At 41.1% G+C, this 15,578-nt stretch overlaps 1 protein-coding gene across 2 annotated transcripts in view; it reads right to left on the bottom strand.

Moving 5' to 3' along the window:
- BLM (BLM RecQ like helicase) overlaps nt 1-15,578 on the bottom strand; it is a 90,524-nt gene that overhangs the window by 56,008 nt on the left and 18,938 nt on the right. For both annotated transcript variants that reach the window (XM_043553897.1, XM_043553898.1), the window contains exons 2-4: nt 4,803-4,904; nt 2,686-3,386; nt 1,437-1,593 (exon numbers count right to left, since the gene is read on the bottom strand). In XM_043553897.1, coding sequence (XP_043409832.1) covers nt 1,437-1,593; nt 2,686-3,386; nt 4,803-4,900 — 956 coding nt within the window. In that variant the 5' untranslated portion in view covers nt 4,901-4,904. The remainder of the gene's footprint in view (nt 1-1,436; nt 1,594-2,685; nt 3,387-4,802; nt 4,905-15,578) is intronic.

Below are 15,578 nucleotides of genomic sequence, written 5' to 3'. Positions count from 1 at the left end.
TAACGTTAAGAGCAAAGCAGCAGAATAAAACATTATAGTTACATGTTGATTACAGCAATGCAAAAATCACACACACATGCAGAGAAGGATCAGAACTCAACACGGGTAAAGAGAATGTCTGGTCTGAGGGAACCGCAGCACTGCAAGTGTCCCGTTAAACAGGCTGCAGTGTCATCTGGGCCACACACACTTTTTTTTTTTTTTAATTTTTTTTTTCAACGTTTATTTATTCTTGGGACAGAGAGAGACAGAGCATGAACGGGGGAGGGGCAGAGAGCGAGGGAGACACAGAATCAGAAACAGGCTCCAGGCTCTGAGCCATCAGCCCAGAGCCCGACGCGGGGCCCAAACCCACGGACCGCGAGATCACGACCTGGCTGAAGTCGGACGCTCAACCGACTGCGCCACCCAGGCGCCCCACACACACTTTTTTAATGAATAGAGGAAAGAAAGGCAGGCGTTCAACGGGAAGCGGTCTGGCCCGGGGAACAGCTTACACTGGATCTCTGTCCATCTGCCATTAAATGTACCATCCCAGGCAACGCCTGCTCCTCCCCGGGCCTTGGCTGCTTCACTGTTCTAGGAGAATCTGGTTTAGAATCTACGCTCCATATGAACTTTCGCTCAGTTCCTCCACTTCCTATAGCTCTGTCTGAATTTCTATGGGAAGGGCGAAGAGGACAGGGCAGCTCTTACAGTTTTTTAGTTTCGTCATCAAACAGTAATGACACTGTGACCTTTCCCATCTCTTCAAACATCCCAACCCACCTGTGAAAACACAACCCCAGAGAAAGAGGTTATGCAGGCAAACACCTCCTTGTTGATGAAGGTGGGATCCTAGACGGACCTGCTCTCATTAAAATATTGATTAACAGCACAGTCACTCAACTGGACTGTGGTCCGGATTGGGTGGGAGACAGAGGCAATGTGGACTATTAGTTTTTTAAGCTATTGATGGGCTATATGTACCATCTTTTTCCCACACTACCAATTAACCACAACCATGTCACCGATTTACTAGAATTCAGAGAATGACAAATACAATGGTCAATTCTATACTGCAAGACGAAAAAAAAAAAAAGGAAAAGAAAAAGAAAAAAGGGCATATTATTTACTAAGTCACTTTCCAAATGAGTTCATTTTATGTCATTTCAGGTCTGAGTTTGGAAATATAGTATTTTTAGGAATATATTCCGCCTGTAAAAATCAACTCAATAAAACTGTTCGGAGGTCCCGTGTAATTAAGAGTAATGGAAGTTTACAGCTTTAGAATGCCATCAATTAAATAAAATGTATAAAGAGGGATTTTCTGACGCTTTCATTGAGATATAAACTGTGCAGAAGCAGGATATAAATCTATACAGATGCTACCAAGCTAAAGAGAATTGTTTCAGACATCCCAGAAATAAACAATGTTTATGAACTAGCTGTTTTACCTGAGACATTTTAAAGCGGAAGAAGAGGCAGAGGTGACTTCTTCTGGAGAAGGAGGAATGAAATCTGCATCGTAATCCTCTTTGTTGAGCTCAACACACGGAGACTTCTCAACTGGATGTAATTCCGTTTCTTCCGAGATCTTCTTTTCGCTACTCTCTAAAGTAAAACCGGGGACATGGGTTACTTTCATCACTCCGGGGACGTCACTCGAGTGAGCACTCCGGGCGAGTCACACCAGGCGAGGGCACCCTCCTTCCACACCTGGGCGCGGGGGGGGGGGGGGGGGGGGGGGTTGTTGCTTCTTCCTGAAGAATTACTGAGTCAACCGGGTTAAGTCCAACGAATGTGGGAATGAGGCTAAAGATCTGCTTAAGGATTTCTGTGTCTGTCTCCAGGTAAATTACAGATCCCAACTGAGCGTCGGCACTTCCGTTTTGCTCTTTCGCTCTTATTTAAGAGGGAAGTAGAACAAGTCAGTATGATAAGTGCACAAACGCGGTTGACCGTACCGCCAAGGCGTCCTAGTCACTTGCGTCCTGCCAGATTCAGTGTTTCTCCCTCTCTCTCTTGACTGTGTGGGATAACGATGCCACACGGTTCTTTCTAATTCACCTTTTACCCAATTTTCTCTCCATGAACAGCAACGCATTTGATTAGACTTTAGTTTTGCTTGCTGTCGATCATTTCTCCGTCCCCTCTCGGCCGCTAGTAACCTTGATGGGATTCAGGTATCTAAAAGTGTTGGTCTCGTATTTATACCTATTTCGTATGTCGGGTACTTCCACATATGGCTAATCTTAGCTGGTAGGTTCTGGACACCTAATAATTATGACAGCTACACAGAAAATGATTTGAATGTGTAAAACTTCAATAGCATAATTAGATCATATTCCACATTAATTTTAGATGGGAGCAAGCCATAAAGGGATTATAACAGAAAGGCTTAGTTCCACATCCCAATTCTACCAACTAGCCAGGAGACCATTAAGAAACCATTTAACCTCTATGGACTTTATTTTCTTCACAAGTAAAATTATAGAGCTATTTTTCGTGTTTATATAATAATATTATCAGAATAAAATCTTTTCTGTAGGTCCTGCCTCAAGACGTGGCCAACACATTGTTCAGTAAGTTCCTCCAAAGGGCCTAAGGAAAACAACTGTATCTCCTTGCTGTAGTTCCCAACGCCTGGCTTTGAATAAATTAATACAATCAACATACTAAAATGAGATAAAATATAATTTTTACCTCTTTCTTTTCCCAAGTGAGTTTTTACAGGGTGACCATCCTGAGCATCTCCACCTAGAAGCTCTTCGGGAATAGGGTCATCGTCAATGCAAATCACGTCGTCACTTAACCATTCCGAGTAGTTGTTCTGTTCCTTAGTCACACGTGCTTGCTCACTTGCAGAGGAGGACGGAGTCACATCAGCCTTTATTGTATTTGCTTGAGATCGCTGTGCTTGAAAAAAGTTTCTCTTGCTCTTTTTCGATTTCTGAGCAGTGCTTACTCTTACAACGTGACTTTTGCACGGTGTAACAAATGCTTCTGAATTTCCAGAAATATCAAAGTCATCCATATCATCCCAATCATCGACAGTAACAAAAGAATCTGATGAAGAACTAAATTCTAATTTCTTGAAAGTAGCATTACTGGATTTCTTTACAACCGATGTGTTCCGGGTATTACAAAAAACTCCCCGTGGAACCTGCAGCAAATCTGGCAATGATGGTTTTGAAACAGCTCTCCTGGTTTGCTGTCCTGCTGGAGCATTTTTAAAGTCATTGACCCTTGTCTGCTGACTTGTGATACGAGGTGAAGGTTCACTAAAGGAAAGGGTCTCAGTAACATTAACGCTTTTATCACTTAACACAGGTGCTTTTGCTACTGATACGCTAGTGACAGATACATCGTTGGCTGAAGATATTTTCTTTTTAAAAGTGAAACCTCTGAAAAATAATTGGAAAACCGAATTAGACTGACGAGTTTTTTTTTTTTTTTTAATTTTTTTTTTCAAAGTTTATTTATTTTTTTGGGACAGAGAGAGACAGAGCATGAACGGGGGAGGGGCAGAGAGAGAGGGAGACACAGAATCGGAAACAGGCTCCAGGCTCCGAGCCATCAGCCCAGAGCCTGACGCGGGGCTCGAACTCATGGACCTCGAGATCGTGACCTGGCTGAAGTCGGACGCTTAACCGACTGCGCCACCCAGGCGCCCCTAGACTGACGAGTTTTAACAAACACACCAACTATACAAAACTCTAAAATCTGTTCCTGATTTATACAGCAACTCACCTTAACTATATCACAAGTGATCAAAGAACCTGTTCCCTCTCTGGTTTTTAAATGTGTAAGGTAACTTAAATTTTATTTTGTATGAGCTGATCTTTCTTTTTTTTTTAAAGTTTATATTATTTATTTTGAGAGAGAGAGAGAGCGAGCGAGTGAGCATGGAAGGGGCAGAGACAGGGAGAGAGAGCCAGAATCGCAAGCAGGTTCCACGCCGTCAGTGCAGAGCCTAATGCCAGGCTTGAACTCATGAATTGTGACTTCATGACCTGAGCTGAAATTAAGAGTCAGACGCTTAACCAACTGAGACACCCGGGCACCGCAGTACGCTCTGATCTTTCTAACGCAGAAGCTAATTATTCAGTTTTGAGAGTGTCGGGGCCATTCCCACTACTTTATTTCTCAGGCTGGCCATCCTCAGCCAGCAGCACCTCCAGTGGGAGGGGACAGCATCAAAGAAAAGGAGAAGAAACTCATATGTGGCAACTTGTTGCCATTCTGATACAAGTTTTATGGGGAAGGGGAAAAGAGGCAAAACCCAAAGAGGCTCCACTGAAATCTGAAAAACAAGTAAAAGAGACAGGTATCCTGGGCGTCTGTGAGGTTTAGTGACATGAAGGTCAATGGTAACTTTAAAGCCAGCGCCCAGAACAGTGTCTAGTCTTGGTACAGGCACAGTTGAGAAATTAAGTATCACTACAAGCAGTTTGGAGTCTAGCTTAGAGGAGAGAACAGAACTGGAGAGCTGTCATTTCCATATAAACTGTTCTTGGAATGGATATAAAATTATATTAAAATATTAAAAATACCTGTTTGCCCAAATTTATAGGATTCACTATTCATTCATCCCACAAATATTCACTGAGCAAGCATTATGCACCAGGAACAAGGCAAAGTCACTGAACAATTTAGCACCTGGTGCTGCTAAAACATGTTCTACCATTAATTTGCAAAGTAGGAGAGTCACTGGCCCTCTCAGCTTCATTTCCTGATGTGCAGTGAAAGGGTGGAAAGGGAAGAGATCTCATCTGTATGATACTGTGGGTCAGTGTCTGTATGACGGCCAAAATACTTACGAAGATTTCGGTTTTGCAAGACTTAATCCGTTATTAAGTTTTCTGGCTGAGTGGCGTTCCAGTTGCTCCTGTAGATTATTCTGGGGAATAGCAGCCATGATCCTAAACAGTGAGGAAAAGAACTATCAGCAGAGTTATGTACATCACATTAATCATAGTATTCCTTAGGGGTGGGGGTGGAGCACTGTCTCAACTGTTCCCAGATTAATTAAGGTTTTTTGGGTCAATAAATTGTTTTGACATTTTTTACGAATGGTGAAATTTTAAATATATAATCTTTAGAGAACTCAGTGACTCATTAAAAAGGAATAACATCAGAATCATAGGGGTCTCAGAAGATGAAGAGAGAGAAAAAGGGGTAGAAAATTTATGCGAGCAAATCACAGCGGAAAACTTTCCTAACCTGAGGAAAGATACAGACATCAAAATCCAGGAAGCACAGAGAACTCCCATTAGATTCAACAAAAACTGACCATCAACAGGCATATCGTATAGTCAAATTCACAAACACTCAGGCAAGGAAAGAATCATGAAAGCAGCAAGGGAAAAAAAGTCCTTAACCTACAAGGGAAGACAGACCAGGTTCCCAGCAGACCTATCCACAGAAACTTGGCAGGCCAGAAAGGAGGGGCAGGATATATTCAATGTGCTGAATCACAAAAATACACAGCCAAGAATTCTTTATCCAGCAAGGCTGTCATTCAAAATAGAAGGAGAGATAAAAAATCTACCCAAACAAAAATGAAAGGAGTTCATGACCACTAAACCAGCCCTGCAAGAAATTTTAAGGGGGGACTTTCTGAGGGGAGAAAAGACAAAACAAACAAACAAACAAACAAACAAACAAACAAAACAACAACAAAAACCCCAAAGACCAAAAGCAACAAAGACTTGAAAGGACCAGAGAACATCACCAGAAACTCCAACTCTACAGGCAACATAATGTCAATACATTCGTATCTTTCAGTACTCTAAACATCAATGGTCTAAATGCTCCAATCAAAAGACACAACGTAATAGAATGGATAAGAAAACAAGATCCATCTATATGCTGTTTACAAGAGACCCATTTTAGACTTAAAGACACCTTCAGATTGAAAGTAAGGGGATGGAGAACCATCTATCATGCTAATGGTCACCAAAAGAAAGCCAGAGTAGCGATACTTATATCAGACAATCTAGACTTCAAAATAAAGACTGTAACATGAGATGAAGAAGGGCATTATATCATAATTAAGGGGTCTATCCACCAAGGAGACCTAACAATTGTAAACATTTATGCTCCAAATATATAAATCAATTAATCACAAACATAAAAAAACTCATTGATAATAATACCATAACAGTAGGGGATTTCAACACCTGACTTACAGCAATGGACAGATGATCTAAACAGAAAATTAACAAGGAAACAATGGCTTTGAATGACACACTGGGCTGGATGGACTTAACAGATATATTCAGAACATTTCATCCTAAAGCAGTAGAATACACATTCTTCTTGAGTGCACATGGAACATTCTCCAGAATAGATCACATACTGGGACCCAAATCAGCCCTCAACAAGTACAAAAAGATCGAGATCATACTGTGCATATTTTCAGACCATAATGTTATGAGACTTGAAATCAACCACAAGAAAAAATTTGGAAAGATAACAAATACCTGGAGACTAAAAACCATCCTACAAAAGAATGAATGGACTAATCAAGAAGTTAAAGAGGAAATTAAAAAGTACATGGAAGCCAATGAAAATGATAACACCACAGACCCAAACCTCTGGGACGCAGCAAAGGCGGTCAGAAGAGGGAAGTATATAGCAATCCAGGCCTTCCTAAACAAGGAAGAAAGGTCTCAGATACACAACCTAACCTTACACCTTAAAGAGCTGGAAAAAAAACAGCAAATAAAACCCAAACCAGCAGAAGACAGTAAAAAATAAAGATTATAGCAGAAATCAATACTATTGAAACCAAAAAACCAATAGAACATATCAACGAAACCAGGAGCTGGTTCCTTGAAAGAATTAACAAAATTGATAAACCCCTAGCCAGTTTGATCAAAAAGAAAAAGGAAAGGACCCAAATAAATAAAATGAAGAATGAAAGAGGAGAGATCACAACCTACACTGCAGAAATACAAACAATAATAACAGAATATTGTGAGCAATTATATGCCAATAAAATGGGTAATCTGGAAGAAATGAACAAATTCCTAGAAGCATATAAACTACCAAAACTGAAACAAGAAGAAATAGGAAATTTGAACAGAACCATAACCATCAAAGAAATCGAACTAGTAACCAAAAACCTCCCCCAAAACAAGAGTCCAGGGCTGGACGGCTTTCCAGGGGAATTGTACCAAATGTTTAAAGAAGAGTTAACACCTATTCTCTTGAAGCTGTTCCAAAAAATAAAATGGAAGGAAAACTTCCAAACTCATTCTATGAAGCCAGCATTACCCTTGATACCAAAACCAGACAGAGACCCTAATAAAAACAAGAACCATGGACCAATTTCCCTGATGAACATGGATGCAAAAATCCTCAACAAGACATTAGCCAACCGTCTCTAACATTACATTAAAAAAAGTATTCACCACAACCAAGGGGGATTTATACCTGGGATTCAGGGCTGGTTCAATTTCCGCAAAACAATCAATGTGATTCAACACATCAATAAAAGAAAGGATAAGAACTACATGATTCTCTCAATAGATGCAGAGAAAGCATTTGACAAAATACAGCATCCTTTCTTGATAAAAACCCTCAAGAAAGCAGGGAGAGAAGGATCATACCTCAAGATCATAAAAGCCATATATGAAAGACCCAGTGCTAATATCATCCTCAACGGGTAAAAACAGAGAGCTTTCCCCCTAAGGTCAGGAACAACACAGGGATGCCCACTCTCACCACTGTTATTCAACACAGCATTGGAAGTCTGAGCCTCAGCAATCAGATAACACAGAGGAATAAAAGGCATCCAAACTGGCCAGGAAGAAGTCAAACTTTCACTCTTCGCAGATGACATGATACTGTACATGGAAAACCCAAGAGATTCCACCAAAAAACTTCTAGAGTTGATCCATGAATTCAGCAAAGTCGCAGGATATAAAATCAACGCACAGAAATTGATTGCATTTCTGTATACCAATAATGAAGCAGCAGAAAGAGAAATCAAGGACTTGATCCCATTGACAATTGAACCAAAAACCATAAAATACCTAGGAATAAACCTAACCAAAGAGGTGAAAAATCCATACAATGAAAACTATAGAAAGCTTATGAAAGAAATTGAAGACACACAAAAAATGGAAAAATATTCCATGCTCATGGATTGGAAAAACAAACACTGTTAAAATGTCCATACTACCCAAAGCAATCTACATATTCAATGCAATCCCTATCAAATAACACCAGCATTCTTCACAGAGCTAGAACAATCATAAAATTTGTATGGAACCAGAAAAGACCCCAAATAGCCAAAGCAATCTTGAAAAGGAAAACCAAAGCTGGAGGCATCACAATCCCGGACTTCAAGCTATATTACAAAGCTGTAATCATCAAGACAGTATGGTACCGGCACAAAAACAGACACTCAGATCAATGGACCAGAACAGAGAACCCAGAAATGGACCCACAAACATATGGCCAACTAATCTTTGACAAAGCAGGAAAGAATAGCCAATGTAATAAAGACAGCCTCTTCAGCAAGTGGTGCTGGGAAAACTGGACAGCGACATGCAGAAGAATGAACCTGGACCACTTTCTTACACCATACACAAAATAAACTCAAAATGGATGAAAGACCTAAACATAACACAGGAGGCCATCAAAATCCTAGAGGAGAAAGCAGGCAAAAACCTCTTTGATCTTGGCCACAGCAACTTCTTACTCAACATGTCTCCGGAGGCAAGGGAAACAAAAGCAAAAATGAACTACTGGGACCTCATCAAAATAAAAAGCTTCTGCACAGCGAAGGAAACAATCAGCAAAACTAAAAGGCAACCTACAGAATGGGAGAAGATATTTGCAAATGACATATCAGATAAAGGATAGTATACAAAATCTATAAAGAACTTACCAGGGGCGCCTGTGTGGCTCAGTCAGTTAAGCGTCCAATTTTGGCTCAGGTCATGATCTCCCTGTTTGTGAGTTTAATCCCCATGTCAGGCTCTGTGCAGACAGCTCAGAGCCTGGAGCCTGCTTCAATTCTGTGTCTCTCCCTCTCTTTCTCTGCTTCTCCTCCCCCCTCTCAAAAATAAACGTTAAAAAAATGTTTCAAAGAACTTATCAAACTCAACACCCAAAAAACAAATAATCCGGTGAAGAAATGGGCAAAAGACATGAATAGACACTTCTCCAAAGAAGACACGCAGATGGCCAACCGACACATGAAAAAATGCTCCACATGACTCATCATCAGGGAAATACAAATCAAAACCACAATGAGATACCACCTCACACCTGTCAGAATGGCTCACATGAACAACTCAGGCAACAATAGACGTTGGCGAGGATGCGGAGAAAGAGGATCCCTTTTGTACTGCTGGTGGGAATGCAAACTGGTGCGGCCACTCTGCAAAACTGTATGGAGATTCCTCAAAAAATTAAATGTCCCTGACAGATGAATGGATAAAGATGTGGTGTATGTATGTATGCATATACACACACACACACACACACACACACACACACACACACACACGCATATATATGTATATACACACAATGGAGTATTACTCGGCAATCAAAAAGAATGAAATCTTGCCATATGCAACTACATGGATGGAACTGGAGGGTATTATGGTAAGCAAAATTAGTCAGGGAAAGACAAATATCATATGACTTCGCTCATATGAGGACTTTAAGATACAAAACAGATGAACATTAAGGGAAGGGAAACAAAAAGAATATAAAAACAGGGAGGGGGACAAAACATAAGAGACTCAAATATAGAGAACAAACTGAGGGGGTGCTTGAGGGGTTGTGGGAGAGGGGATGGGCTAAATGGGTAAGGGGCATTAGGGAATCTACTCCTGAAATCATTGTTGCACTATATGCTAACTAACTTGGATATAAATTAAAAAATCAATTAATTAATGTAAAAAAACCAGGATCAATGAAATAGAAAAAGAATATAATAGAAAGTCATTAAACCAAAATATCCTACTTTGAGAGGAGTGATAAAACGTCCTCAGAGACTTAATGAAAGATATTGGAAATATGAAGTTGGATATTCAGTTATAAAAAAAAGAACTAATTGTTTTAAAAAATAAAGTAGTTGCTACAAAGCCGTCAGTGGATGAGCTGAGTAGCATGTTAATTAGCTGGATCAGGCCTAGGAAATCTGTAGTCCTGTTACATAATGGTCAGAAGACACAGCAAAGAGGAGGAAGTGGATAGGAGAGATTATGCAAGGATGTCACAATGTAAATTTGGTCTCATAAGAATGACATGAGGAATTAAACAGATGGAACGTACTTGAAGACAAAATAAATAAATAAAATGTATAATCTTTAACTCACTGAAGGCTTAGTTAAGTAGCAAAATGACCTGGATTCCCCCAATGCTAAAATAAGCACAAAAGACATCAGAGAAGAGATTATTTGGAAACGATCTGGAGGAAAACCGGACCTGGCTTGGGTCTGCGGAGCAAGCAGAAGCTGCGCGGGGAGGGCGGTGTGAGAAACTGAAGAAGGCACCCTGAAAACCCAAAGAACAGATGAACGCAGTTCTCGGCCCGAGGGGAAAATCGGGAAAAGAAGAAAGGGATCACCAACGAGAACGACGGTTTGCCAGCAAGAGGCCAGACTTCATCATTATCAAGTCTCAGCCTGAAAGAGTACTTTACCAAGCAGATTTGCATCCCTCGTGTGACAAGCGTGAAATCGCTGAACTACAGCACAGGGTAACGCACGGCCTCAGCGACCCGAAAATTCTTCCTGGGGCTGAAGGAAGACGGGAGAGCTGAAATCTAGGCTTAAAAATTCTCATTCCAGGGCACCTGGGTGGCTCAGCCAGTTAAGCATCCAACTCTTGATTTTGGTTCAGGTCATGATCTAACGGTTCACGAGTTCAAGCCCTGCATCCGGCTCTGAGCTGACAGTCCGAAGACTGCTTGGGATTCTCTCTCTGCCTCTTCCCCCAAATAAATAAACATTAAAAGAAAAGTCTCACTCGAGCTGATAGTTACAATCCCTCTCCCATTCCATCTTTATCAGAAACCTACTTTTATTTAATGCCATGTAACTGAGGAGGAAGGGTTAACAACACTAGATGATACTCATGGAAATATGATGCTCTGCGTAAATCACAATGCACTCACTGATCATTAAAATAAACTATGTTTGACAACTGTTTCACTTGATTTTTTTTTAAGTTTACTTATTTATTTTAGTAATCTCTACATCCAATGTGGGGCTCAAAACTCGTGACCTCAAGAGCAACACGACTCCTCTGACTGAACCAGCCACCCCTGTTTTACCTTATTTTCATTTTTTCAAAAAATGTTTATTGATCTTTGAGACAGAGAGACAGAGAGGAGAGCACACATGCACGCAAGTGAGCGGGGGAGGAACAGAGGGAGGGAGAACCACAAGCAGGCTCCATGCTCAGCGTGGAGCCTGACTCAGGGCTTGATCTCACGAACCGGAGATCATGACCTGAACCAAAATCAAGAGTCGGATGCTTAACTGACTGAGACACAGGTGCCCCTAAAATGATGTATTTTAATCCTGTCATCCCTCCTTTTTCATTATCTTGAATATTTCTATCAAGAGAAGCCTTCTCGAATCTACTATTTTGTTACCTAGTATACTACAGTTCACGTGGGAAAGACAGGATGTTAGATTCTTTCCTTTATTAATTTTCAAAATAATGACTTGATTTTCTAACAACCTTCAATTATGCTCAATTATCTTTCATTATTATTATGAACTCATAGGTTAAACATATTTAGTGTATTTTATTTTTTTTTTAGTTTATCTTTTGAGATAGAGAGGGCACACATACTCACACACAAATGGGGGAGGGGCAGAGAGAGAGGGTGAGACAGAATCCCAAGCAGGCTCTACACGGCCAGCACAGAGCCTGACTCGAACTCACAAACCATGAGATCATGACCTGAACCAAAACCAAGAATCAGATGTTTAATTGACTGTGCCACCCAGGTGCTCCCACTTTAGGCATATTTTAGTCCAATACAGTTATCGTTCTTATTGATTCTCCAATTGTTTCATGTTTGGCCAGCGGGAGCCTCTTACGTCTTTTTGACGTAACCTTGATGGTCCTTGCTAAAGTAGTCCTAAAATAGTCTTTGCGAGCTCCCTCACTATCTGGAATGAAAAGATATCCCAGGCTAATCTTCTGCATTTTTTGCTCCAGACTTAGAATCAGCCATTTCCCCAAAGGGCCCTGATTTCTTTTTTCGTGATGTATATATGTATTTTTTTAGTTTATTTGAGAGACAGAGATAGTGCCAGACAGAGAATCCGAAGCAGGCTCCACACTGTCAGGGCGAGCCCAATGCGGGGCTCGAACTTGTGTAACTGTGAAATCATGAGCTGAAACAAAGAGTCAGATGCTTAACTGACTGGGTCACCCAGGCACCCCTCGTAGAGAATATGTTAAGACCACAGTCTCTGTGTGTCCAAAGGCACCTTCCCGTTTCATTACCTTCTTTTTTTTTTTAAATGTAAGTTCTATGCCCAATGTGGGGCTCAAACTCATGACCCCGAGATCAAGAGTCACATGCTCCTCTGACTGAGCCAGCCAGGCATCCTGGCACCTCCCCATTTTGCATCTAGTTTAAAAGGCTCAGTATTTTGTTTAAATATGCTCTCTCCAAGGTCCATCCAACGTGGAAGTCTTTCACAGTCTAAATGAGAAAGACTGAAGTCACACTACTGCCTCTCAGAATTTCAACCTCAGCAGCTGATGTGGGGGGCAGAGGCACACAGACCTCCAGCCTTAAGACACTAAGAACAAAATGGTCCATAGTATCATTACTTAACCTTGTCCCATATTTCTTCTAAGTTTTCATAGTTTCTATCGCATCCTTTTATGAATTTTCCATGTCTTACTTATTTTTGGATCAAAACCAGCCATGGTATTCTTTTTTTTTTTTTTAATTTTTTTTAAAATTTTTTTTTCAACGTTTTTTTATTTATTTTTGGGACAGAGAGAGACAGAGCATGAACGGGGGAGGGGCAGAGAGAGAAGGAGACACAGAATCGGAAACAGGCTCCAGGCTCTGAGCCATCAGCCCAGAGCCCGACGCGGGGCTCGAACTCACGGACCGCGAGATCGTGACCTGGCTGAAGTCGGACGCTTAACCGACTGCGCCACCCAGGCGCCCCATAATTTTTTTTAATGTTTTTATTTATTTTTGAGACAGAGAGAGGCAGAGCATGAGCAGGGGAGGGGCAGAGAGAGTGGGAGACACAGAATCTGAAGCAGGCTCCAGGCCCTGAGCTGTCAGCACAGAGCCCAATATGGGACTCGAACTCACGGACCGTGAGATCATGACCCAAGCTAAAGTCGGACGCTCGACCGACTGAGCCCCCCAGGTGCCCCAAAACCAGCCATGGCATTCTAATAGAGATTTCTAACATTACTCTGCAGCATGATGATATGTGTATATAGCCATCTCGATAGTACAAATTTTGATGAAATATTTCATAACTGTAGTGATAACATTATGGATTTATAGTTGGCATGCAGGCAGCCTTAACCCTGGGCTATTCTCTACTTCTAGTTTTTTTAATGTTTTATTATTTCTTTCTTTTTGAGAGAGCGCGCGCACGTGTGCGCATGCAAGTACAAGCGGAGGAGGGGCAGAGAGAGAATCCCGAGCAGTAAGAGAGAATCCCGTGATGTAAGCACAGAGCTGGATGCGGGGCTCAATCCCGCGAACCTAAGCCAAAATCAAGAGTCGGACACTCAACTGACTAAGCCACCCAGGGGCCCCTACTTTTAAGCTACATGACTCTGGTTATTGCTACAGGGTAGCAACCTTTAGCCAGAGACATACTCCAAAGCATGGTAGCAAGTACACAATTTTCTACTCCAAATCCTTCAGTGAGAACACTTTGAAGACATTGGTGAATGCTGAGAAGCAAAAAGGGGTCTCCTTTGTATACTCCATTAAAACATCGTTAAGTTGTCTGACACACACAAAATTATTTACCAACAACAGCAAGTATTGGTGGTATGAAATTAAAGGAGGAGAATAAACTGAAACTAGAGACCAGTGAAAGGCTCTACAATACTGAAGGAGAGGAACAAAGCAATGAGCACAGAAAACTTTAAAGTAAATCTCTGAATAAGACCCACCTCAGGAATCACAAGTATAATTTGGAAAATGATCACAATTTTCTCTTACTTAAGGGGGGAAGTTATCCTTAAGCCATTGCAATAAACAAAACACTAATTCAACAGTGCAAAAAAATTTACCGAATGAAACATAATAAACCAGAAGACCATATCCATGCACAGACAGAATAAATAAATCAGTGAAAAGAAGGAAGAGGATGATAACAATCCAGTGCTGGAATACAAAACATACACCCAGCAAATGAGACTTAAAGTCTTTTGAATTAAAAGAAACCAATGGCAAAGAATAAAGGATTAAAAGAGTCCCAACTGAACAGTGTCTTGAATAAACAAAAATAGTTTAGGCCAGAAACTGAAAGGGCCTTTATTTAACAAACAGGTCATGATACTAAGAAGTAGTCTAAGGACATTAAACTGCAAGGAAAATTTTTATTTAAAAGATTTTATTATTATCGTTTTTTAAGTACGCTTTACCTCCAATGTGGAGCTCAAACTCATGACCCCGAGATCAAGAGCTGCACATTCTACTGACTGAGCCAGCCAGGCGCCTCCACAAGGAAAATTTTTTTTTTTAAATTCTACAAGTAGCTTAGAAAAAAAGTATCACATTTGTAGTAATAAACAGAATTACTTCTGACTATTTGAGGGACACAGCATTTATAAGATCCTCAGCATACAAGACCCAAGCAACTTTCATTCACATGTGACAGGAGAAATACCTTTTTGGAGTTTGAACATTGTAAGATTGAAGCCTTACCTTCAACACTGGCTGTTAAGAAACGTACAAATAGCAACACTGATTTTAAAAACAAAAGCTTAGGTAGACGGAAGCGGGCAGCAGATTCTGCGCCCCGGCCTCACCAGGAAGCTAGTAACGTCTCTGTGGATTTGAAGCAGAATTTCCTAAGAACACGTAAGGGATGGAGAAGAGAAAACTGACGATGGCCTTTAAGGCCCTGACATCACGTGCCAAGCTGCTATCTTTGGACGGTCGTGGACTTACGCTAACGTCTGGAACAACAAAAGCCTCTTTGCGTGGCCCTGGACAGTCTGCTGCGCGGGAGGCTAATGAAGTCGATTTCGGAGGGATCCCTCCACCTGCGCTATCAAAAGTACACGCGGATCTCACCTACACGGTTCGCTACACTCACAGCTCCAACAGAGACACCTGAACTCTCCCCACCCCTGAAATTGCACTGGAACTGCTGGTGGCCACGAACTTCCTCGGTTGTTAAATAAAAGAAATTATAATAAACTGTTAACTTTTTTCAGCATTTAAAAACCAACAAAAACAAAAATGTAAGAAGTTAGTGGAAGGAGCACATGATCTGAGTTAACCAGGTCCGTCAGACAACGTCCTAGGAACACTAGCAGGAAAAGCATTGTTATTGCGACACGCAGTTATTACAACAAAAGGTTAAAAAGAGACTGCAGGAAAACAG

This window comes from Prionailurus bengalensis, chromosome B3, assembly GCF_016509475.1.
Source record: "Prionailurus bengalensis isolate Pbe53 chromosome B3, Fcat_Pben_1.1_paternal_pri, whole genome shotgun sequence".
NCBI lineage: Eukaryota > Metazoa > Chordata > Mammalia > Carnivora > Felidae > Prionailurus > Prionailurus bengalensis.
This window is presented reverse-complemented; position numbering and strand designations above follow the sequence as displayed.